The sequence below is a fragment of the Vanacampus margaritifer genome, chromosome 12 (genome assembly GCF_051991255.1).
Source record: "Vanacampus margaritifer isolate UIUO_Vmar chromosome 12, RoL_Vmar_1.0, whole genome shotgun sequence".
NCBI classification, from domain to species: Eukaryota; Metazoa; Chordata; class Actinopteri; order Syngnathiformes; family Syngnathidae; genus Vanacampus; species Vanacampus margaritifer.
Window position 1 is genome coordinate 5,381,270 of NC_135443.1, and position 25,168 is coordinate 5,406,437.

At 39.4% G+C, this 25,168-nt stretch overlaps 1 protein-coding gene across 2 annotated transcripts in view; it reads left to right on the plus strand.

Moving 5' to 3' along the window:
- The first annotated feature begins 278 nt into the window (after nucleotides 1-278).
- Nucleotides 279-25,168, plus strand: part of LOC144061798 (cGMP-dependent protein kinase 1) — a 108,529-nt gene continuing 83,639 nt past the window's right edge. Inside the window, exons 1-2 of one of the 2 annotated variants that reach the window (XM_077582562.1) lie at nucleotides 279-851; nucleotides 19,868-20,034. In XM_077582562.1, the coding sequence (XP_077438688.1) occupies nucleotides 595-851; nucleotides 19,868-20,034 (424 nt within the window). In that variant the 5' untranslated portion in view covers nucleotides 279-594. Of the gene's footprint in view, nucleotides 852-10,062; nucleotides 10,564-19,867; nucleotides 20,035-25,168 lie in introns of those variants that run through there. The other variant, XM_077582561.1, reaches the window with a different exon arrangement.

The following is a 25,168-nucleotide window of genomic DNA, read 5'->3' on the forward strand; positions in this document are numbered from 1 at the left end:
GTGTAGACTACCCAAAATGCTTGATTTATTATTTGTATTTTTCCCCCCATTTGATTTCCATCAAGTCAGATGACTCTTGCTTTGAAATAGTAAAAGAATGTTCACATTGTGAAACATTTCTAACCGTGCAAAGCAAACAAAACCGACTTGTAAATGCCAAGCATTGAAGTGCAACATGTTATCTCCGCGTGCGTGTGCTGTTTAAAGAAGCGCAAATATTTGTTTACGTCCTCTTTTTTTTTTTTTCAGGGCGAATGGGGAAAGGGGGGGAGGGGTGGGGGGCGAGTGCGTGGCCGCGAGTCCACGAAGAGCTGCTGTCATTGGTTTTCTCAATGAGAAATCAGCCCCCTCCCTCCCAAGAAAAGAAGAGAAGCCCAGCGAAGAGAGGCTTCGGCGGGCTAACGTCGCTCCATCCGGCCGCTTCACGCCACGCTTTGCTCGGCTCATCCCAACAAGTGGAGCCGGAGGTGGCGGGTGGGGGGGGGGCCGAAGAATCGAGAACGGACGTTTGTTCGCGGAGTCGACTTATTTTTCTTTCTTTTTTTCTTTTTTTGACGGCGGCGGCGGAGGGCTGGTAAACTTGTCGCCGCAAGCATGAGCGACCTGGACGAGGACTTTGCCAAGATCCTGCTGCTGAAGGAGGAGAGGATCCGCGAGCTGGAGCGGCGTCTGCTGGACCGCGAGGACGAGGTGCAAGAGCTGAAGAGGAAGCTGCACAAGTGCCAGTCGGTTCTGCCCAGCGCGCAACTTCTGGGCCCGAGGACCCGGCGCGCGCAGGGCATCTCGGCCGAACCGCAGACCCACCAGGACGTGTCCAGGCACACCTTCCGCAAATACGCCAAAACCGACTGGTAAGTAAGCATTCGCACCTCCAACTTTCTCATGAATGGGGGGGTGAGGTTGTTGGGTTGCTTGGGGTGGGGGATGACGCAGCCTCTGTAAAAGAGCTCCTAATTGATCAGATCCATCACGCGCGGTCCCCCGGGGTGGGGGTGGGGGGGGTGTCCGGAGGAAGTGTGATGCATTATTGGCTTTTAGTAGCCGAAGTGCATGTCTGAGGATATTTAATACTCCATTAGAAGAAGACACGGAGCGCCTGTGCTGGACCATATGCTTCCTGTCCTACTGGGAAAGACGCTCGAACATTTTGTCCATATTTCTCACATCCAGTTTAAGGTCCGTGTACTAGTACGCTTTGTTCAATCGAGCACAAGAACTGTCATAAGCTACTAGTGTCACTTTTGGTCTCCAGCATTAAGATGGAAACCAAGCATGTCGAAAAAGCGTTGTAATCTGTTTGAGCATTTACTCGACTTTACACTTTTGGCATATAGTTTATATATCCAGTTTAAGGTTCATGTACTAGTATGCTCTTTGTTCTCACTAGTAAGACGATTCAGCGCACTAGTGGAATGACTAGTAATGTTATTTCCTCTAGTCCTTCCACTTTTGGCCTACTAGTATGACTTTGACAGCCATATATCCTTTATATCCAGTTTAAGGTCCATGTACTAGTATGACTATTCAGCGCACTAGTGGAATGACTAGTAATGTTATTTCCTCTAGTCCTTCCACTTTTGGCCTACTAGTATGACTTTGACAGCCATATATCCTTTATATCCAGTTTAAGGTCCATGTACTAGTATGACTATTCAGCGCACTAGTAGAATGACTATAATGAATACAATGATGGAGCATACTAGTAATGTACTGACTACTAGTACAACTCTTGAAATCCATTAAGGCATTTATTTGATGTCCTTGATCCATCTTAAGGTTTATGTACTAGTATGCTGTTTGTACTCACTTGTAAGAGTACTAGTAGAATAATGGCCTCACTAGTAGTAACATTTCCCGCTACTAGCAGTGCCACTTTTGGCCTACTAGTACGACTACATAAATCTCCTTGAACATTTAATCAATATCCATCGTCTATAGGTAGTCCATGATGTACTAGTACGCTCTTTGTTCTCACTAGTAAGACGATTCAGCGCACTAGTGGAATGACTAGTAACGTTATTTCCTGTAGTCCTTCCACTTTTGGCCTACTAGTCTGACTTTGACAGCCATATATCCTTTATATCCAGTTTAAGGTCCATGTACTAGTATGACTATTCAGCGCACTAGTAGAATGACTATAATGAATACAATGACCGAGCGTACTAGTAATGTCATTCTTGTCCTTCCACTTTTAGACTACTAGTACAACTCTTGAAATCCATTAAGGCATTTATTTGATGTCCTTCATCCAGCTTAAGGTTTATGTACTAGTATGCTGTTTGTACTCACTTGTAAGACAGTACTAGTAGAATAATGGCCTCACTAGCAACATTTCCCGCTACTAGCAGTGCCACTTTTGGCCTACTGGTACGACTACATAAATCTCCTTGAACATTTAATCAATATCCATCGTCTCTAGATAGTCCATGATGTACTAGTATGCTCTTTGTTCTCACTAGTCACGAGTAAGACAATTCCACTCATGACTTTGTCCTATTAATAGCATTTACTTTTGGCCGACTATGAAAATCCAGCTATACCCAGCTGAAGGTCCAAACACTAGTACCCCTCACTAGTAAGACAACTCAGTGCACTAGTAGCACGACTGTGTCTTACTAGTAATCCTTTATCCACTACTGTATAACATTTCTAGTATTTTTTACTAGTGGATATTTTTGTGCTACTAATAGGCTCCAAAAAGCTACTAGTGTGTGACACATGCCTACTAATACTAGACTAGTGTTTCTAGTGCAGCACAGTATTTTACTAGTTAGGTCCAATTACAAACTCGATCAAAAGTGGCACTAGTAGTGGAAAAAAAAAACAAGACTACTGAATTGTGCTACTAGTGAGGACAGATCATACTAGGAGCTATAGTATGCCAAAGTTGGTTTACTAGTGTGCAAAAATGTCATGTAATAGTGGGAGACAGAAATAAAAAAAAACAGACCGACACGTTCATAAGAAAGTCGTTCTACTAGTGTGCTGAATTGTCATACTAAATCACCTCTACATACATTCCATAGTGGCCAGACCCCCCGCCTGCATTTCATGTGGCCTTACGGCTTGTTTGCCCCCCCACCCCCCACCCCCCCATGGGTGGCTTGACTCGTCACTTATCACCAACTAAGCATCAGAAATGGGCTTTAAATAGACCCAGTGCAGGATTTGCAGCCCATGAAGTTTGGACAAATCATTAGGTACACCCAAACAATCCAATGCAGCGATTCTCCATTTAGCACACATTTTATGTTCTAAAAATAAAGAAATAAAAATCTTATGGCGCACTACTAAAGTGGCAACACAGTTTAATTGTGTACCTTCTGCCATCCAGTGGAAGAGCACTACATTGCTCTGCTTGCCACTATATGTCACTAGCATAGATAAGTTGAATGAAGATATTTATAGTAAATAAATACATTTCTTGAATGAACACATTTCAGAAGTTGGAATGACCTCCACCAAGGCTCTGCTTGGAGCTATATTAGAGGTGAGACGAAATATTGTCAAAAATAACCCAATTTGGGTTAAAAATGGACTGATCCACTACTTGGACCAAATTCACCCAACTAGGACTATTTTTGATCCAACTGTTTTTGGAATGAACTTGTAGTGTGTGATTGTCATCTCTACTTCACACTAGGTCTCGGTCAAAATATCAATATTGCAATATATCGTTTGTTTTTATGATACAGAATCGATTACCCAAGAAAAGATACAGATACACTCACTGTGAGAAACATTATGAACTCCTCTCTTGTGCTTTATTTATCCTCCTCACATCTAGTTGTAATTGTTTTGTAAATATGAATTATTCACTGATAAATTCTAGTTTTATAAATTATTTTAAAAATACATGATAGATGTTAACATTGAAATAAGTTAAAATATATTGTTAACAATATTTTAGGACAAATGGTGAAATCCAACTAACCAACTCGCTAACTAACTAACTAACTAGAACAGGAGCTAGTCCAGGTTTTTGTTGAAATTTGGAGTAAACCTGTTTATGAACTAACCAACTAACTAACTATACCTAGCATTCTGCAACATTTTGTAGAAATGGGAAGTAAACCTGTTTATGAACTAACTAACTAACTAACTAACTAAGATGAAAACATGATCTCCTTGGTAGAATTAATTTAGCTAAAACAATAACTCAAAATTTTAGCTTAATGCTAACACACAATGCAAAAACCCATAGACAGGCTAACAAGAACTAGCAGTGACGTTGCAGTTTGTAAACCTTCAAACAACCTCTATTTTTCTTCTAAATTCTAGTTTTATAAATGATTAAAACATATACAGATTGTTAACATTGAAAGACGTTAAAATATATTGTTGAAAATATTTTAGGACAAGTAGCGAAATCCGACGAATTAATAATTAACTGAGATGAAATCATAATCACCTTGGTAGAACTGATTTCGCTAAAACAAAACTCGAATTTTTTTAGAAAGTCCACTAGCTTAATGCTAACTCACGATGCACCCCCCAACCTCCTAACTAGCATTAATGTCACAGTTTATAAGCTGTTAAACAACTTCTTTTTGAACGCATGCAATAGCAACACACGCAGACAAAGCATACAACAATACTCACAGGTATATATTATTTATCCTCTGCAAAGAATGGCCAACATTAAGGGAACTTGGTTGCAACATCTTTGTTTTTGTTACAATTTTTTTTTGCAGTGTTTTTTTTTTTAAGGGTGCTGAAATTGATCAATCGCATATATAGTCATTCAACTTTTAAATGCCTACCTCTCTGATATTGTTTAAAAAAAAGTGCGCATTTATTGTTTCATCCAGCTCTCTGATGTCATTAGACTGAGCAGGTGTACCTAATATTGCGACCGCTGTGTGTGCCTGAGCAAAATTTGCGCCGCTAACTGGCAGACAGCGCGCCTTGAATGTGTCACATGAATGAATTTCAATCGAGACAAAAGGACGTGCGGGGCAGATCCTCATTTGCAAACTTTAATTGACGCTTGGACTGCGAGCAGCGGCAGAAAAAAAAAACTCCCCGGAGGCTTCTGGAAGCACACGAACGTGCTGGTTTGACAAACACCAGGACAAAATGTCTTGCGAGCCTCGAAAACATGACACGAGGCCCCCGCGTGTAATCCGACGTGTCCATATGCCGTGAAAGCACACAAACAAGCGCCGGTGACGTCACGTGTTTTCTCACTGCGGGCACCTGTGACATACATGTTTAACATGATGTGACACCCCCCCCCCCCCCTCCCTTCCCCATCTTCCCATATTCTAACCTCGGAGCGTTGGAGTCAGGCGGTGGCACCAGCCGTCATCGGATTACCGCGGATCCTGTTTCTATTGATCTGCATAGAAAAAAAGGGCTGAGCTGGGATGGTTGCGGAGGTGAAATTGAAAGCTCAGAGGTGCTTTGAAGGACAGTGAGTGGGCTTTTTTTTTTTTTTTTTTCATCGTGCCAGGAGGTGCGCGTGTGCGTGCGCGCGCGCGCCGACGGTAGTGAGGTCACAGCTTGAGTCTATTGAGTACCTGCTGAGTTCAACTTTTGTTTAATCGCTGTGCTGACCCTCTGTTAGGAAGTAGAGCTTCATTTCAAAAGTGACTGCTAGTGTAGTGGTTCACGTGGTCGGTGAGGTTAATTGGTCACTGGCGGTGAGGACCGAGGTTGTTAGAGTTAGCAAAAAGTCACAAAACTACTACAATTGAAAAAAACCCAAACCTGATTAATTTTTTTATCGTAATTAATCGCATGAATTCACGATTAATCACAAATTTTATATCTGTTCTAAATGTACAGTAAAATATTTTTCCTAAATTTTATACTCTTGTTAACATAAATGTGGACACAAATGTTAAACTAATAGAAATATGGCTGCATCTTTTAATCATTGATACAGTGATTTTGTAATAATTCATAAAATTGAGTAAAAAAGTGGGATATTGATTTGTGTTGGTCATTTTTCTGCCACTAGATGGCATAACTGCATTTGTAAGACATTGGTGACAGCTCAGTGCATTGATACACTATTTTCTTAATCATTCATAAAAATTTGTTAAAATTAAAATGATGTATTGTACTGTAAAAAACAAGTGTGATATTGATTTTTGTTGGAGTCATTTTTTCTGCATTAAAGGAACTTTAAATTAACGCACTCATTTTGACACCCCTAAAAAAACATTTATATTAATGAAATCAAATAAAAATGAAAACAATTTAAAAAAAAAAACTGATTCTATATCTTACGGTTGTCAAACTAACTATTAATAAATACTGTATTTCATCGCTGCTATGTGAAAAACACTTATTTCCTTTATTTTATGTTTTTATTTTTAAATTTTTGGGATGAAACTGGATGCAGACAACCCACATTTTTTTAGATACATAGATATCAATATTTGAGCCGATATGAATTTTCAGTAAATGGAAAACTTTTTTTTTTTTTAAATACAAATTCCAAGTCTTAAAGCATTATTGAACAATTTTCACATTTGAAAAATGTCTTTAAAAAAATCTATAGACAATAGACACCTTTGTTTTTAAATTCTAAAAAAAAAAAGTTCAGGGAGCTCCGAGGGTCATCAGCTGTTTAATGAAAACTAAAACAAGTAAATAGCTTCCTATCGTTTTCTACAGTAAATATTTTTTCCCAAAATTTTGTTTTTGATTTCAAACATGATCAAAAGTAGGCTCCAGCGCCCCCTGTGACCCTCGTGAGGACAAGCGGTTAAGAAAATGGATGCATGGATGATCAAAAGTTGCAGAGAGTTCCAAAGAATTCCAGGTTAACATAACAAACATTAGCCAGATGCTACGTAGCAAGTTTACCACAGACTTCATTTTCTCACTGCCATCTGTTTGGCCAAAATTTGGTCTCCCTACGGAGAAGAAAATTCTGGAGTTTGTTGTTGTTTTTGTGTGTACAAAATGACCCAATTTTTCGACCCAAGTAAAGGAACTGAACAATATTTATGAGTTGTTTTACACTAAAAGACCAATTTCTTGACTCAAAGTTGCGTCAAACTGACCCAAGTAGAAGATAGGTGTGCTGTTTTTTAGAGTGTAAAATCGCAATTTAAATGAATAAACATGATAGATATAGCTCATTATGTCAATTGTATTGATCTCAATGGCCTCCACACTTAAAATAAAATAGCTAAATGATCAGTGGTTGCTCTCTGAACATTTTCCAGATGCAGACATTTATTATTTTTCAGATTGTACCTGTATAAAGTTTAAATTATATGAGGTGGCAAGTACAGATATTTGTGTTTAAAAAAAAAAAGGACTGATCTGTTATATACTCAAGTAAAGTTCAGATAGTGGAAAATCTGTAATTTATTTTTTATTTTTTCTTTATATTTTTTTAAAAGTGTGTGTGTAAAAAAAAAAAAGGTTGCTAAGGAGAAAGTTTCCCCAAATGTGTTGCAAATGAATTCAAAGTCAAGGACTTTGTTGGCAAATAGTTGCATTCCAGTTGCTTTTGTGCAAATGAGGTCTGCTTCTTCTTTCTTTTCATATTTGCTTGGATCAAATCCCTCCCACTTTTTTTTTTGTTGCATCTTTTGTGTTTGCTCACACAACCTACTTCCCAAATTGTCCTCCTAAGCCATCACGTGGTGCTTGCATGACAAGAGGCATGCCATCTCCTATTGTTGTCGCTGGGATGAGCCTCCACTTTTTCTTTTTTCTTTTTTTTAATCCTTTAATCCAACACTAGAGGGCAGCTGTGCTCTTCATTTAGCCCCATCGTAATAGATCATCTTGTTTTTGGACATGTTTCACCCTGCTTTTCTTTTTAGCAACAAAAACAAACAAACAGTTTATCCTCCTCGCCGGCCGGCATGTTGCCTCCCGTTCTCGCCTGTGTAATTGCGATTTTATTTTAAACCCCGCTAAGTCTCCATCTCGTCTGATTGGCCTTGACAGTTTATTCCTCGGCTGCATTTGCACGGGAGATGACTTTGGAGATGTGCACATGAGGCTCAAGATGAGGCCAGGGGATGTTTTCTGCTGCCGCAGATGATTGTTGTTTATCTGAAAGGCCTCGATGAGAACGAGATGCTCTTTGTTAGTTTTAGACGTCGGTTTGATGCAAATTCTGAGATTTTTTACAAAGATAAAAATGAACATTTTTAAGGTATTTCACTCATTCATCCTTTTTTTTTTTTAAACTCCCTTTTGCTTGGGCTGATTTCTGTTGTCTTTGGGTACACCCTGGACTGGTTGCAGGACACATGCAGTGGGAATAAAAAGTCTACACACCCCTGTTCATATTCCAGCTTTTGTGATCTAAAGAAATGAGACCAACATAAATCATGTCAAAACTTTTTCCAATATTAATCGGACCTACAAGCTATCTCTCTCTCTCTCTCTCTCTCTCTCTCTCTCTCTCTCTCTCTCTCTCTCTCTCTATATATATATATATATATATATATATATATATATATATATTTTTTTTTTTTCAAGAGTCAAAGATTGAGCTTTTTGGCTGTAATTCCTTGGACAGTTCAAAATAGAAACCTGCTCGTAAGCAAACAAATGCAAAAATGTCAGGAAAAGCCTACTAGAACAACTGAAAGGGTGTATGTTTATGCAGAGGCACTATACAAGAGTTTGATTGTGATTGATTAATTTTCAACTGCACCACATCCCCATTTATGAGAGGGTGTGCACACTTATGCAACCTATTGTTTTGGGTGTTTATTTTTTACTTCTCTTCAGACTGGATAATGTTGCAGTGGCTTACAGTATTATTATTATTATAGTATAAATTAAAAATACATTTTATGACTCTGAATCTTCGGATTGTTGTTGTTCCTTCATTTCTTAAAAAAAGAAGACAAACCATTGATGTTGCACTTTTGCTTTTAGCCCGTGTCATATGTTGATTAATCGACTGGTTAGCAGGTCTGTTTCTCTGATAATTGCAAGTTGAATGTGTCCGTAGTTAGGTTGGTATTTGTTCTGTGTTGGTTAGTTGATTACCGGTCCTTACTAAGTTAAGTATTTAATTTCTTGGTTAAGTTGCTGTTAGATGCTTTTTGCTTGATTGATATGTCACCTGGTTAGCCAGTTAACTAGTTAGTTGGTTAGTAGTTACTTTTAGTTGATTCGTTGGTTGTCACTGAAGTTATTTAGCAGGTTTGTTAGTTGGTTAAATAGTAAACTGGATTATTGTCTAGCTGTTGAATACTGGAATACTTTATTTCTTGGTTCATTTGTCAGTTGGTTGTCTGGTTAGTTAGCTGGTTGGTTGGTTATATTGATAGCTGATTTAGTAATTGGTTGGTTGTCACCAAAGCTATTTAAACGGTTGCTCGTTTTTAACTGGTTAGTCGTCTGTTAAGGTAGTTTGTTGACTGATTGCCTATTAAGTTAGGTAGTTTATATTATTGTTAATTGGTTCATGTTTTGCTTGTTTCAGGGATTAAGGTTGGGACATCGTTTGTTTAATGAATTAATTGTTTGGTGGGTAAGTCAGGTAGGTTTTTAGAGTTGGTTAATGTTGATTGCTTGATTAATTCGTTAGCTCATTAGATTGTTTGTTGACATGCTGATTTATTTGTCTGATTACTGGATTGGGTGCTTTGTTCTAATGTATTTGTTAATTAGCTGGTTGGTGGGTTGGTCAGTTGTCATGTGGTCAGTTGTGTGATTGGTTCATTTATTGTTGAGGTAGGTTATTCCTCGGTGAATTTGTTGCTTGATTGAAAATTTTGCAAAGTAGTTCCGCCACGGTCCGTGCCATTAAAAAAAACATGGACGGATGGAGCTCTTGTTTTGGTTTTCTTGCATTGGCTTGTGCAGGTGAATTCTGCAATGGAGTCCTGGCACTGTAATTGAAATCAGCAGCGAACTTCATCTGCATTCATTGACAATAACAAGCCAATGCTGCACCGCCCCTCCGCTTCCTGTAGGCGCCCTTCTCGCCATGCGGCTGTCAGCCTGACGTGCACCGAAGACGACGAGGAGGCAGAGGAGGAGGGAGAGAAAGAGGGAAGAGAGAGAGAGAGAGAGAGAGAGGGAGGGAGGGAGAGAGCGGAGCAAACTTTGCGCGGTTGGGACCAAGCCCAGCATGTCAGCCGCGGGATCCAGCGCGCCTAGCACCGCGTAAACGGACTTTTGGAGGGGTGTTAGGAAAAACAAGAAGACGAAAAAGAGGGACGGCAGGCGCAGGCTGTTGATGCCGGATAAAGTTTGCGCGCGGCTTGGCAGAGCAGAGGAGCGAGGACACCCGCGCGAGTGCGAACTTGACGCCGTCATGGGCACCCTGCGCGATCTGCAGTACGCGCTCCAGGAGAAGATCGAGGAGCTGCGCCAGCGGGACGCGCTCATCGACGAGCTGGAGCTGGAGCTGGACCAGAAGGACGAGCTGATCCAGAGGCTGCAGAACGAGCTGGATAAGTACCGCTCGGTCATCAAGCCGGCTACGCAGCAGGTCCACAAGCAGAGCGAGCTGCACTCGGAGCATCAGCGCACCAAGAGGCAGGCCATCTCGGCCGAGCCCACCGCCTTCGACATCCACGATCTCAGCCACGTCACGCTGCCTTTCTACCCCAAGAGCCCACAGTAGGTAGCGCCCCCCCGCCCCCACCCATTCCCTTCTTCCCACGCGCACTACCTGTTGTCTGACTTTGCGCTGGCTGTTGCACTCGACGTGCCTTGGTGCGTAATGCTGCGGGAGGCGCAGCAGGTGGAGCACCTGTAGGACGAGCATGCCTTTAAAAGTCTCCTTTGATTAAAAAAAATAAAATAAAAAATACATATTTTTAGAGCAGTCATGTTACAAAGCAATTTTATTTCACATCACGTGCCAACAATAAGACGTCTCATTCTTTTGGGCTGTCATGAGTAATTAAGACACAAATCATTGTTGAATGGTTGGTTTGTTTGAATAGTTAAAATGTTGGGGAATTGGTTGATTGAGAGTGTAGACTGTGATGGAATCCGTCCATCCATCCATCCATCCATCATCCGTCAATCACAGGTGACTTTTTGGGCAAACGGCACACTACACCTCGGACTTGTCACCAGTCACTCCCAGGGTGCAAATAGAGACAGACAGACAGTCACTCTCACATTCACACACCGAACCCACGCGGTCTGCACCAAAGTCAGGTGAACGTACCATGCCGCCAGTAGCAAGTAAGAAAGTACAAACACTTTATTATTGCACTTTTGTAAAAGGAAGACAATTGATGTTGCACTTTCCTAAAAAGTTGTACTTTTTTTTTAAACAAAAAAAAACAACGCCATTGCACTTTTCTAAAAAGAAAACAAAGACACGTTGTTGCACTTTCTTTAAAGAGAAGACAAACCATGTATGTTGCGTTTTCCTAAGAATAAGTCAGATCTGTTGCACTTCCCAAAAAAGGAGAAAAAGAATGAATGGGACTTTTTTTTCGTATAAAAAGAAGACAAACCAGACACGTTGCACTTTACTAAGAAGAAGACAAACACGGATACTGCCCTTTCCTAAAAAGAAGACAAACATTGATGTTATTCTTTCCCAAAAAGACAAAATTCAGACATGATCCACTTACCTATAAAAAAGACAAAAAAAAACAAACAAGTATGCTGGACTTTTCTAAAAAGACAAACCATGCATGTTGTTCTTTCCCAAAAAGAAGACAACCAGAAAATGTATCTTTTCCTAAGAAATCTTGTCCTTTCCTAAAAAGAGGACAAACCATTGATGTTATTCTTTTGAGAAAAGAAGACAAATCATGCATGTCACACTTTCTTAAAAAGAAGACAAACCATGGATGTTGACCTTTACTACAAAGACGGAAAACCAGATACTGTATGTTGCCTTTTCTTAAAAAGAAAACAAACCATGGATGCTGCACGTAAGAAGACAAACCACACATCTTCCACTTTCCTAAAAAGAAGACAAGTTTAAAAAAATAAATAAACCATGTATGTTGTCCCCCCCCCACCCCAAAAAAGCTGAAAACCAGACATGTTGCACTTTTCTAAAAAGAAGATAAACCAGAAATGTTCCAAAAAAGAAAACAAATAATAGATGTTGTTATATATGTTGCCCTTTCCTAAAAAGATAACTCAAATGTATGTTGTTTTCCAAAAGATGACAGCTAGGAATGTTGCACTTTCAATGCAATTTCATCCAGGCAAGTTGTTCAAGGGTCATTCAGGGGGAATCGAACCAGGGATCTGTGGGGGACAGGTCACATAATTGACCACTCAACCACGTCTGTCCCCCCCAGTATGTCTATTTTGGTAGCGCGTGGCGGCGTAAGGTGAAAGGTGAAAGAGGAATCTTACGGGAAGCAGACAAAGGCAGTCTGATTCAGCGCGGGAGAATTTTCCACATGCTGGCAGCAGATTTAGTGGAGAGCTTTTTTGGAAGGGCTCAAGTGTGCCAAAGCCCGTTTAAACAAACTGCCAGTGCGTTGACGAAGAGTTCTCGCAGGCCCCTGCGCGTGTTTACCTTAAGATTTGACTATCTCGCCTCCTTTTAGACTCACTCCTTCTTTTATGCTCATTCACTTTGGCTTCTTGAATCAGAAAAACATTCAAAAGGTTCGGGTTTTCCTTGCGTTGGTATACTGGTGAAAAGAAAATCCCATTTACTAAATTGATGAGTTACCCAGTTCAACTGGTGAATTTATTTTTGTTAGTTGGTCAGTTCATTAATTGGTTCGCTGTTTGCAAAAATGTTTTTTTGTTACACTGTCAATTGATCGATTAATTGTTGCACCAACTAGTTAGTTGGTTGATCAAGTGAATTAGTTGGTCACTATTTACTTTGTTGGTTGGTTTGTTACTGCTTAGTTAATTGCGTGGTTAGAGGGTTGTCTGGTTAGTTGTCTAGTTTTTGTAGACGATTACTTTATTGGTTAATTTGTTGGCTAGTTGGTTGTTGATTGGTTGGTTGTATGATTTGTCATCTAGTAAATTATTTTGCCTCTTAGTTTACTGATCGGGTAATTAATTGGTTGGTGGGTTGTTTCTTAATTGTTTGTTGTTTATTGTTTCGTTAGGTATTTGCCAAATGCTTCATTGATTGATTGTTTAGTTGGTTTATGAAGTAGTTAGTTGGTTGTCTGGTTAATTAGTTGGTTGGTTTGCTTATTGGTTAGTTAATTGTGTGGTTAGATGTTTGTCTGGTTAGTTTTTTTGGTTGGTAGGTTAATAATTGAGTTTTTTTTTGTTTATTGGTTAAATAATTGGTTGTTTAGCTGATTGATCAACTGAGCTCTTAAGTGTTTTGTTTGATGGGTTAACAAGTAGAATGTTACATTGCTCATCAGTTAGCTGTTTATTGAATACTTTTTTCTTGACAAGTTGGACGATCAATTAGTTGATTGATTGTCTTGATCTTTTTAGTTATGTTGTTCTTTGATTTGTTAGTTGGTAGTTACTTTGTTTATTAATCAACTGGTTAATTAATATGTTGGTTGAGTACTCAATTGACTGGTTAGTCGGTCAATTTGTTAATGAGTTGCTTGTTAATGTCTGCTTAATTTGTTATTTGGTGGCTTCCTAATTTAGGTATTTTGTTTTCCCAGTGGTTCATTGAATGATTGGTAGTTGGCTGATGAAGTAGTAATTAGTTGGTTGCCTTGTTAACTAGTTAGCAGGTAACTGGTAATTAGTACTTAGGTAATTGATTGGATAGCTGGTTGATTGGCTAAATGGATGGTAGTCTGGTTATTTAGTTTGCTGGTTGGTTTGATTGTGGGTTAGATAACTGCTTGTTTAGCTAGTTGACAGTTTGGTTGCTATGTGGCTAGTTAATGAGTTGGTTGGTGGTCCAAGTTGGAGAGTTTTGATTCACCCAATGAATTTTAAACATTTAAAGAAGCCTAAAGGGGTTCTATTTAAAGAAGTGACAGGAAGTCGTCCCCCCCATAGACACTTAACATAGGAGCGCTTACACAACCGCTCTCCACTGTTAACCATGCTAGTGCATCAATAGCAGGACGGTCGCTAAGAGACACATCCTTGCAGAGGTTTGAATAATGTTTACAAGTGAATACAAATGTAAAGTAGATCTGCTGTACTCCCCAAAATGGAATGTTTTTCTCCCTTAGTCTTTTTTTCTTTACTGTAGCCAACAGAAAAAAACAAAAAGGCTTTCTGCTACTTCAGCGCAGAGCAAGAGAATAGAACACAAACACTAAGAGGACATGCCTCATATAAAAACATGGCAACAGCAAAGCAAGCTTCAAGAACGTCACTAAAAGTGAAGTTGCTCATTGTGTCGAGCAACTAAAAGGTCACGAGTGAGTCTGCGCTGGAACTCCCCCCCCCCCGTTTATCTTTAAGCGCTTTATTTGGCTTTAAAATTTAATAAATAAATGCAAGAGTTTGGACGCGGCCTCAGTATGTGAGATAAGGACAACTCGCTCCAATGAAAATTTCATTACAATAATCATTGCCGCACTAAACCTTTTATCATGTGTGCCTTTACTATTAAGAGACGTCCCACTCAGGCTTTTAGTGGCGTCCTGATGGCATATTTCTCATCATCATACCGACGATTAATGATTCCCTCTCTCTTCTAAATTCTGTATTTTTTTTGTGTGTGTGTGTGTGGGGGGGGGGGTCTTAGTTGAGCTGTGGCATTTTTGCAACATTTTTGAGCAGCTTCCCTTGGAAGCCCTTTAAGGCGAGGAGCCATATTTGTTAACTTAAGTGGAAAATGGTTGCCACTCATGATAAGGCAGAAGAAACATGGGATGTCTTGCAGCCAATCAGCAAAGATGATTAAATTAGATATAAGGACTGATATGTCATTGTTAATTTCCCAAAAACAACATTGTCTTTCCTAGGTGGTGAATTTATTGTAATGCAGGTGGAAAAATAATTCTCATCAGGCTTTCTCCTTTTGCCGCCACCGGTAAAAAAAAAGAAGAAAAATGAAAAAGCATTAATTATTTTATTAATAATTAATAATCAGTATTTAAAAAAAATCAAAAAGCTAAAATGTAATGTTTATTATTAATTTTAATAGTTAGCTAAAAATATAAAAAATAAAATAAATGTAATTATTAAAATAAAATAAAAGTTAAAATAATATATATATATATAGTTAAAATAATACATATAATAATAATATATATATATAAGTGTGTGTTGAAGTGTGCTTTTTAAATAAAGAAAACAGTTTTTCATAATGCTATACTTTATAAAAACATTATTGACATTAGGGATGGACAAATCAGCCTTATTTTAAGGTATCGATACTCGCGTCGGTGGCCGATACCAGTATCAGCCGCCTTCTTGTTGCAGTTTTACAATCAAGAACTAGGAATGCCAAATTGTAAGGATATAAAATTGCCATAATTTCATGCAATTTAAAGGCAAATTTCTCTATTGGGATAAATAGATCTTTAAAAATATCTCTCATTGTTTTAGGAGAGAATTTTACGGACTGGTGGTATCAGTGTTTGGTATTGGTGACTACTCAAGAGGTGAGTATTCATACTTTAGTATCGGCCTAAAAAAAGTGGTATCGAACATCTTTGATTGACATAAAAGAGAACGTTTGAACATTTTTTTGCCCCATTTTCTGCTTCAATTCAATTTAATGGTGGCAAGCAGTAAGCTGGTGTAAGCTGCAGCAATAAGAATCATCCATTCATCTTTGTTTGCTTATTAGGGGCCGGGTTGGGGGGGTGTTAGTTATTTGCTAAACATGCTCTTATTTCGCTAAGAAGTATTCAATTTGTCTCCATCCATGTTTTTTTTAAGCATTTATACAAAAACCATCACCATTGTTGCATTTGGCCGAGTGTTGCTGTTTTGCTTTTATTGGCTTCACACCCACTCCATCTTTGTTACAAGGCCCACGGAGATGAGAGCGGCTCATGCATCCGCCGTCTCCCTTCGACTGGCGCTTTATTCCTCCGAGCCTCCCCCACTTTTAACACCAACCCTCTAATGCCCCCCCTTTTAAAATTGCATAGTTTGCCCTTTTAAGGAAAGCCACTCTTGTTCGGCCCTAAACATTACCGTGCAGTGGACGACATCACCCTCCCCCAAAAAGCGGAAGGCTGCTTTTAATTTTTTATTTTTTTTATTGGAGTCTGCTCAGTGTCGCCCCAAGAGGCTAAGCATATAAATGTGAAGAGGCGACAAAGCTCCCGAGTGTAACAAGGGTAATGAGGCACATTTCCACAGGCTCTTGAAGCAGAAAATAATAGATTTCCAATGTTTTCCCTGTTAGTCTTTCACATTCCGCCTTCCCTCACCATGTCCTCTTTAATAAGGTTGTCAGCATCAAATCCTTTCAACGAGTCCCCGTGCCCTGCTGAGGAATAAAAAAAAAAATTGTAAAATAAAAATAGAAGCAACACCCGCTTGTGCAGAAATCTCCCAGGAGGAGCTTCAGTATCGTTCTCAGGAGCCTTAAACGCCCACCACAAGGACATTAGTAAAGCTTTTAGAGCGTGGGCGAGGGTGTCAAAAGCTTTGCAGGTGACAACGCGCCAAACATGATCTACAGACTGATACATCTCGCCTGCCGTCCACTCGCAAACATGACGCGGCCAGACTAGACATGAGATAAGCTCGAGTGAAAATGAAATGAGATGAAACAAAAGTTAAGATCAAATGGAGGGGACATAAAACGAGGGGTCAAATGAAATCAGTTAAGATACGAGGAAGAAGATAGTGTGTTGCATCGGGTGAGTTTGGGAATGACAAAAAGAGAGAGAGAGAGGTGAGATCATGTCGGAGATGAGCTCGTGCACTCGAAGATGGGGCCAAGGCCTGAAAGTAGTAATTGGTGTCAAGGAAGTCTGTTCAAGTGATACATCTTGACTGAGGCTATGAAAGAGAATAGATGAATGTGATCTAATCTCATTTCTTTTCATCTTTCGAGGTGAACTCAAATGGCTTGAAATTGAGTAGGATATGAAGGGGATTAAAAAAAATATTGTCAATTATTGGTGCCCAAAAATTGAAGAGCTTCATTTAGACAAAAATAGTGCCTTTGTCTCCTTCTTATGGCATATTGGTGCCAAGAAACTATGTTGAAGTGAGTTGAGGAGCTTCATTTAGACAAAAATAGTGCCTTATCAACACCTTGTAGCATGCTGATGTCAAGAAACGATGCTAAAGTGATTTGAAGATCTCCAATTAGACAAAAGTTGTGCTTTGGTGCCATCTTGTGCCATATTGGTGACAAGGAACTCTGTTGAAGTGAGTGGAGGAACTTCATTTAGACAAAAGTAGTGCTTTGTCACCACCTTGTAGCATGCTAATGCTAAGGGAGTGTGCTAAAGTGAATTGAGGAGCTTTATTTAGAGAAAAGTTGTGCTTTGGTGCCATCTTGGTGCCAAGGAACTCTGTTGAAATGAATTGAGGAGGTTTATTTAGACAAAAGTTGTGCATATTTGGTGCCAAGGAACTCTGTTGAAGTGAGTTGAGGAGCTTAATTTGGACAAAAGTAGTGCTTTGTCACCACCCTGTAGCATGCTAATCCTAAGGGAGTGTGCTAAAGTGAATTGAGGAGCTTTATTTAGAGAAAAGTTGTGCTTTGGTGCCATCTTGTGGCATCTTGGTGCCAAGGAACTCTGTTGAAATGAATTGAGGAGGTTTATTTAGCCAAAAGTTGTGCTTTGGTGCCATCTTGTGGCATACTTGGTGCCAAGGAACTCTGTTGAAGTGAGTTGAGGAGCTTCATTTGGACAAAAGTAGTACTTTGTCACCACCCTGTAGCATGCTAATGTGAATGGACTATACTAAAGTGAATTGAGGAGCTTTATTTAGAGAAAAGTTGTGCTTTGGTGCCAAGGAACTCTGTTGACGTGAGTTGAGGAGCTTTATTTAGACAAAAGTAGTGCTTCTTCATCCTATTATGACATATTGGTGTCAAGGAGCTATGTTGAAGTGAGTTAAGGAGCTTCATTTCGACAAAAGTAGTACTCTGCTGTGATCCTGTGACATTTACAGGCAGTGAACAGGGAACACGTGTCGTGGTATTCAATAGAAGGAGCTTAATCCTCACGTGTACATTTGCATGAAAACATTTGCATTGATTGTGTCACAGTGAGAAAAGTATTGCTAAGACGATGCATGTAATAAATAATTAATCTTTGCAAGTTATTCGTAATGTTTGAATCTAACCCTTATTTACAAGTTCTAATACTTTGTCAGTGCTTTTTAAAATCGGCACTGCAAGAGGGCGTGTGTCGGAGCGCTACAGGCTGTACTTTGGCAGAGGTGTTTATATATAGTTTTTTTTGGGGGGGCCAAGAAAAATACAAATCTATTTGTGCTGTTGTATTTAAGCGCCTGCGGTGATCCACGTCCACAACGCTGAAAGAAATGTGCTGCTACAAAAGCCGATGAGAACAAAGCAAGTCGGAGGAAGGTCATGAATAAATGTAAAAAAGGCTCGCTTCTTCTTGGCGGAGGTGGACTACTTTTTTTTTTTTTTGTCGCTAGATTAACCTCGATGCATATCATTAACCTGGCCGGTCCCGCGGAAACAAAGCCGACACGCTCCGGCGAACGAGCGCCTTTGATGACTATTCAAGGATGTGGTCAAACTTCTTTGCTTCTTGTTTGGCAAAGATCAAGTCGCCCCTGCGCGGCGCTCAAATGACTTGGCGGGCTTCTCGTCGTGCCGTCCGACTCCATCTTGGCATCGAGCGCTTTCATTGTCCGCACAGCTGCACCTCGACAACGCCTTGCAATTTATTGTTTGGTACGCACTTGCCGCAGCGTGTCCTCGTTTCGCACTTCGATGCACCCTTGAATGGAAGCAATTAGCTTGCGTTCGATATTTTGCCGTTGATTGACTTTTTTTTTTGCATGCTGCATTCGGGAGCGGCACAAGCGAGGCACCTAGAGGATACCGTTTAGCTTAATGCTAACAATCCATGTAAAATGCCATAGAGTGGCTAACGGATAGCATAGGAGTAAGTAGCATAAGAGAGTGCTATTTTTTATTTTATGCTCAGATTTACAGATGCCATGTCTGCTGTGCAGGGCGAGTGTTTTGTGGTAATGACGTCACAGCCACGGCCTGTTAGTGGTTTTTACACTCTAAAAACAGTTGGGTCAAAAATAAGCCAACTATGGGTCAAAAATGGAGCGATCCTCTACTTGGGTCAATTTGACCCAACTTTGGGTCCTTCAGCGTAAAACAACTCATAAATATTAGTCAGATCCTTTACTTGGGTCAAAAAAATTGGGTCATTTTGTATAAAACAAACCAGAAAGTTGGGTCAAAAAGACCCATAAAGTGGATGGGTCCATTTTTGATCCATAATTGGGTTACTTTTGACCCAACTGTTTCTAGAGTGTATTGTTTTGTTCTTGTAGGGTAAAAAAAAAGTTAGGTTTTATTTGAGGCGAGACGTTTATTTTTTCAAGTTGGTGATATTAAAAATACTAGGCTGCTTTCGCTCTGGACTGTTGCCCAAAATTTGGGATTTACAGATGCCACATCCAAGTAATTAGTCACAAAGTTTCCTTGTTCTTTCGCTAGGCGTCTATTTGCGGTCAGGCATTTATTGAAGTCAATGACAAATGCTTTGCAGCTTTTGATTGGGAATATTTTTTCAAACGTCACTTTTACAGACGCCGACACATGGCGGGATCAATAAATTAGTATGTAAAGCTAATCACAGCCGTTGTCTATGACGTGTATTTGAGGTGAGGCATTTATTTATTTTTTATTCCATGATCGGACATCTACCATATTAGAGTAAATACAATCAAATCTTTTGTTTTAAGAATTCTTTTGCTGGTCAACACCCAACCCCGTAGATCTTTCACAGCTGACATTTGCGCCGGGCCACTCTTGGACTCTATTTGAACCCGTAATGTACGACCGATGACATTTCTAAGTCTGATCTGGTCACCTTCTGTTTCCTCCCCTTTCGACTGCAAGGTCTAAAGATCTGATCAAAGAGGCCATCCTGGACAACGACTTCATGAAGAACCTGGAGCTGTCGCAGATCCAAGAGATCGTGGACTGCATGTACCCGGTGGAGTACGGAAAGGACAGTTGCATCATCAAGGAGGGCGACGTGGGTTCGCTGGTGTACGTCATGGAAGGTACGAGCACACGGAAAAGTGCATGCAAATTGCCAGTCTCCCTGTTTGTTTGTTTTTAATGATAATGACTGCTGCTCCTGCAGTCATGTGAAAGTCTGCTGCACTGCTTGTCTGGATCTATGAAAAATTATTTTGCTACAATAAAATATGATCAAGTGCTCAGATAAATCCTTTTATGAATCACTGTAGAGATGAGCACACAGAATATACTGCGGCAATATCTGTGGCACATTAAATGTAATAATTCATTGCTGACTACGAGCAGGCATACTTATATTTATGTATTTTTTAACTGCTAAAAATGTAGTCAATCAAATATGATTGTACAGTGAACGACTGTTTACTGCAGGGATACGTTTCACACCAACCTGCAATGTAGAGAGCCCGTTTGTTAACTTTTATTACTGTTGATTTTGTCCCAAAATGCTTTGTTTCAGTTTAAATTAGTAAAAAAAAAAAAATAATTGTTTTGGACAATATGTTCTTTGCAGCCCCGCTAGTCTAAATACGATTATTCTGGTTATTATTGCGGTAGTGGAATATGAGTTAAGCAGTAAAATCCAGCAGTTCCGCCAGCAGGCGGCCATTTTGCCACTTGCTGTCAAGTGAAAATGACATCACAGTTGCTCAGGTTTCAGGTAACAACCAATCACAGCGTAGCTTTAGAAAACAGGTGAGCTGTGATTGGTCGTCGCCCGAGCCCTGAGCAACTGTGATGTCATCTTCAGTCGACAGCAAGTGGCAAAATGGCCGCCGCCTGGGATGGATAAAAACAGCTGTTTTTTTTAATTCATAACTCATATTCCACAAGTAATATTAACCAGAATGTCATATTTAGACTAGTGAGGTCACTTACTGTACATATCACATATTATTGTCAAGAAATGTTTAAGGTTGACTTCCTCTTTAAGTATAGGGTATTTTTTAGGTGCGCGATTAAAACTCAATAAAAGATAACCCACCGTCAGTACGTCTGTAAACAGGGGTGGCAAATCCAGGTCCAGAAAGTAAAAACCCTGCCACTAGCTAGCTAGCTCCCTAGCAGGTAAACGAGCACCATGAGAGTTAGCTGGGGAGCTAGTTAGCTAACATGACAACTGAAACAATTAGCGATAAGGGCTAGCTAACATCAATGGCTAAAGTCAAAGTTTTTACTTTCTGGAACTGGATTTGCCACCTCTATCTGTAAAGTACAGTTGTTGTAAAACCGGCAGAGCAGATATAAATACATTTAAAATGGAAAACATTAATTGACAAAGACAAAAATGAAGGAAATTTATTTTGACCATATTTATAGTTAATTTTAGTTTTGTCAGCGTAAAATATAGTTTCAGTTGGTCTCCGTTTTTTTTTTATAATTTAATACACTTTCTTTATTTTGTCAACAAAAACGCTTTATCAATTTTAGTTGTAGTTATTTAGTTTATTTCCCTTAACGATAATAACCTTTGTCTGTGTACATGCATTGGCCTGGTGGGATAGTGTGTGCTGTCTGTCCCCCCCCCCCCCCCCCCCCCCCACCGGAATCTTTAAGGCTCATCAATTAGAGATGTCCGATAGTCGGGCTCAAATTCGTCCCGTTTATCGGTATGCGTCTCGTCTTTCATTGCTGACTTAATGTCTCAGCTAAAGATTTACAATCGACCCTCGTGGAAAGACTTTGCTCACAAGTTTCAAAGCAAGATGCAAGAAGCCGGCATCTTGTGAAATGATATTACACTGAAAGGTCAATGACATACTTTGGAGAATGCCGATATTGATCTTTCCATCTCACCCACATTTCCTGGAGGTTCGATTTGTCCTGGCGGTGGCTTGAGCGGATCTATTGGAAAAGAGAATCAGATACAGCTATTTGAACGTTTTTTTTTTTTTTTTTAATACCTCCACCGCTCTTTATTTGTGTGCATGTCCTGCGTAACTGCGTAATGGGGAGCCAGCGGACAACGAGCGTTGTGATGACTGCAGGAATGTTAAATGCTGCTTTTGTTCTTCATCTAATCTCCCGAGTCATTTGGGGGCGACTTCCAAAACGTTTTGTGAAGGGCAAAGTCAATTTGGCTTCAAAACAGGATAACATTAGGGATGCGAATCATTCATATCCGACAAAGTTGTAGCGTTTGCATTAGCGTCATTGAGAACTTTTCTTTGAGCTCAGACTGGTTGTGATGCGTTTGTGGTCCTTGTTAGCAACCAAGTATATATATATTTTTAATAAGCTTTACTTCAATTTTTAAAGGATTGTTGCTATGATAGCCATTGCTAACTTTTCAATAGGTCGATGCAGCGCCTTCTGTTGTTTTCTTCTTATTCGATCTTCATTTTGAGTGAAGATGAAACGAAATGGTTTGGTTGAACAGCTCATGGTTAAAATATGCAACGTTTAATTGTCTTTAGTTTTATTTGTCAGTTTTACAGTGCAACTGGAAGCAATAAAAAAACAGCTTGAGGCAGGCACGTTTTGCCAATTTCTTGGAGAACTGCGTGCGAGAGAGGGTGAGAACAGGCAGGATTCTCAGGACTCAGGATTTTTTATATATATATATATATATATATACTTTTTATACATTTTTACAAGTTAAATGCACAATGGCGTATTAGGGCCACGTATAAATATATATTTTTAGAGGGTAGTGGCAATATTGCGAGAAAAAAAATCGGAAATTTGCGAGTTTATAAAGTGGCAAATTCGCGAGTATATAAAGTGGCAAATATGCGAGAAAAAAACTCAGAAACTTACGAGAAATACACGTAGCGTAGCTATAGTCTAATGTGAGGATTCGTTGGTGGTTAACGGGACACCGTTTATAAATTAAAAAGGCAGGATGGAGATCATTCGTAATTTTAACTTTATTTTAACTTTACACGGCAGCTATAGTCACAACACTTCCTGATTCCCTATCAGCTGACTTAACACTAACCAATCAGAAGCTAGCATACTTAAGGTAAACGCAAGTGAATGACAAAGAGCAGCAGATTCGACACATCAACTTAGATACTTGTACAAAAAAAACAACCTAAATGTGTAAATAATAATTCTGGAAACATAAATGTACAAGTAAATATTTATTTTAACAATATAACTCAAGTGCTTGATTTGTTTGTTTTTTCCTCGCAAATTTGCCACTTTATAAACTAGCAAATTCTCAACGTCATAAAGTGGCAAATTTACGAGTTATTTTTTCTATAATTATTGGCCCCGCCCTCTAAAAAATCTATATTTATACGAGGCCCTAATATGCCATCGTATAAATGTGCTTAAATCATGTGGCAGGGGTGGAACTACATTGAGCAAAAGTAAGGCAACACATTTGAAGAGACTTGTCATTGTGCCGTGCAGATGTTTGGCCTCTTATCAGAACTCAGCGATTTTACTATTCTGCTCCATTTTTGTGACGACCGAGTGATCTTGATGATCACGCCAAAGGCGCTTTATAGTGACATTGACCCGTTCCAAAAATTAATGTTCCTGACAAATGTGGCACCATTTAAAAGGGTAATAAACAGACTTTCCAATGGTAAGATATTTTGCCAAGAAGCGATGTTGTAAGGAAAAATCTGCCAAACAAAAATGTCTTTACTTTTTGTCCTTCATTAACCCTGGAGAACCCAAGATAAAATATAAAATATGTTTTTTCCAATTTTAACCCTTTTTTTTTAACTAGCTCAGAGTTGCTAATTGATCAAAATATATATATAAAACATACTCCTAGGCATTCTGCAACATGATATGAAATAGATTAACAAAAAAAAAAACACAATTTTACCATCTGATGTTTTGCTGAGAAGATGGCTTTGTTTGGATTGATTTCCAGCTCAACAAAACAGCATGTTGCCAGCCATCTTGTCACCACCACTCTGGCTCATGTAAGTGCAATATTCATCCACTAGATGGTTCCATGCAGGGGTCAGAAGTGGCACTCTAGACTTTTGAAGTTAAATTTGTAAAAAAAAAAAAAGGTCTTTGTTATTTGAGTAGCAGAATTTATAGGGGCCAAATTTGACCCCGTGGGTTCTCCAGGGTAAAAAAAGAAGAAGAAAAAGTTATTTATTATCTTACCGCAATAACCTATAATGCAGATCTTGAAGTACTGCAGGCAGGTCTGGTGCATTTCCTCCCATGATAAATGTGGGTTCGCTGTATTTACTTTACAAATTGGCATCAATGTTGACCCGAGTTCAATACGTTTCCTTACCATATAAAGAGGCTACAGTGACATCCAGAGCCGATTAAACACTCAAGCAACGCAAGCGCAACTGCAAAAATGCTCGAATGAGAATGTAAACATCGCCTCCGTGCATCCTTTATGTGTTCTTCATTGTCCTGGCGTCGCAAGAATGACATCACCGGCTTATCTGCAACACGCAGACGTGGATGCGAGCCATCGAACGTGTCATCATCAAGCAGATAAAATGCAAAAAAAGCGCCCGCCGCTGATGAGACGCTACAAGCAAATCAGGGATTATATCTTTGATTATAATTACGGAACACTTTTGCTTATGGCGAGCATTGTGATGACAGAAACAATACGCCTGTAGATGTTGAGCTGGAAAACAAAATCTGGCGTCTATTGTATATATCTTTTTTTTTTTTTTATCCCCATAGTGTTTTGGTAATGAGGTTTGATCGCGGCTGTAAGAAAATGAACGTCCTGGAGGTTGTCTCGTCACTTTTGGGGTCTCCAATGAGTCAATGAGTAATTGTGAAGGGACTTTGTGATTTGAAGCGTATCGGAAACTCGACTGCTATATGACTTTTTTTTGTGGGACCCTTTGAGTGAGTTTGTGTAGATTTACATTTCATTCACTTATGATTTAGTGTACTTGTTTGTTTGTAGAAAACGCGAGAGACGCTCTGTGAATGTTTATAGCTAGCTTCCATTGTTAGCTGCCTATGGCTAACGCCTCGCGGTTGGTCGGCTAACGCCGTGCTAGCAACAAACAAAATGGAGTTTCAAACTTGGATGCTGGACCTGAGAGATTAGCTATTTTAGCGCTAGCTAGGATGGGGCTAGTAGCAACCAGGGTTATTATAAACTTGCATTTTAGTTAGTTTATATAATTTTTTTTTTTAATTTAGTTAGTTCGTTTTTATTAGTTTTAGTTAATTCAAATGCTTAGAAAAACATTTTTTTTA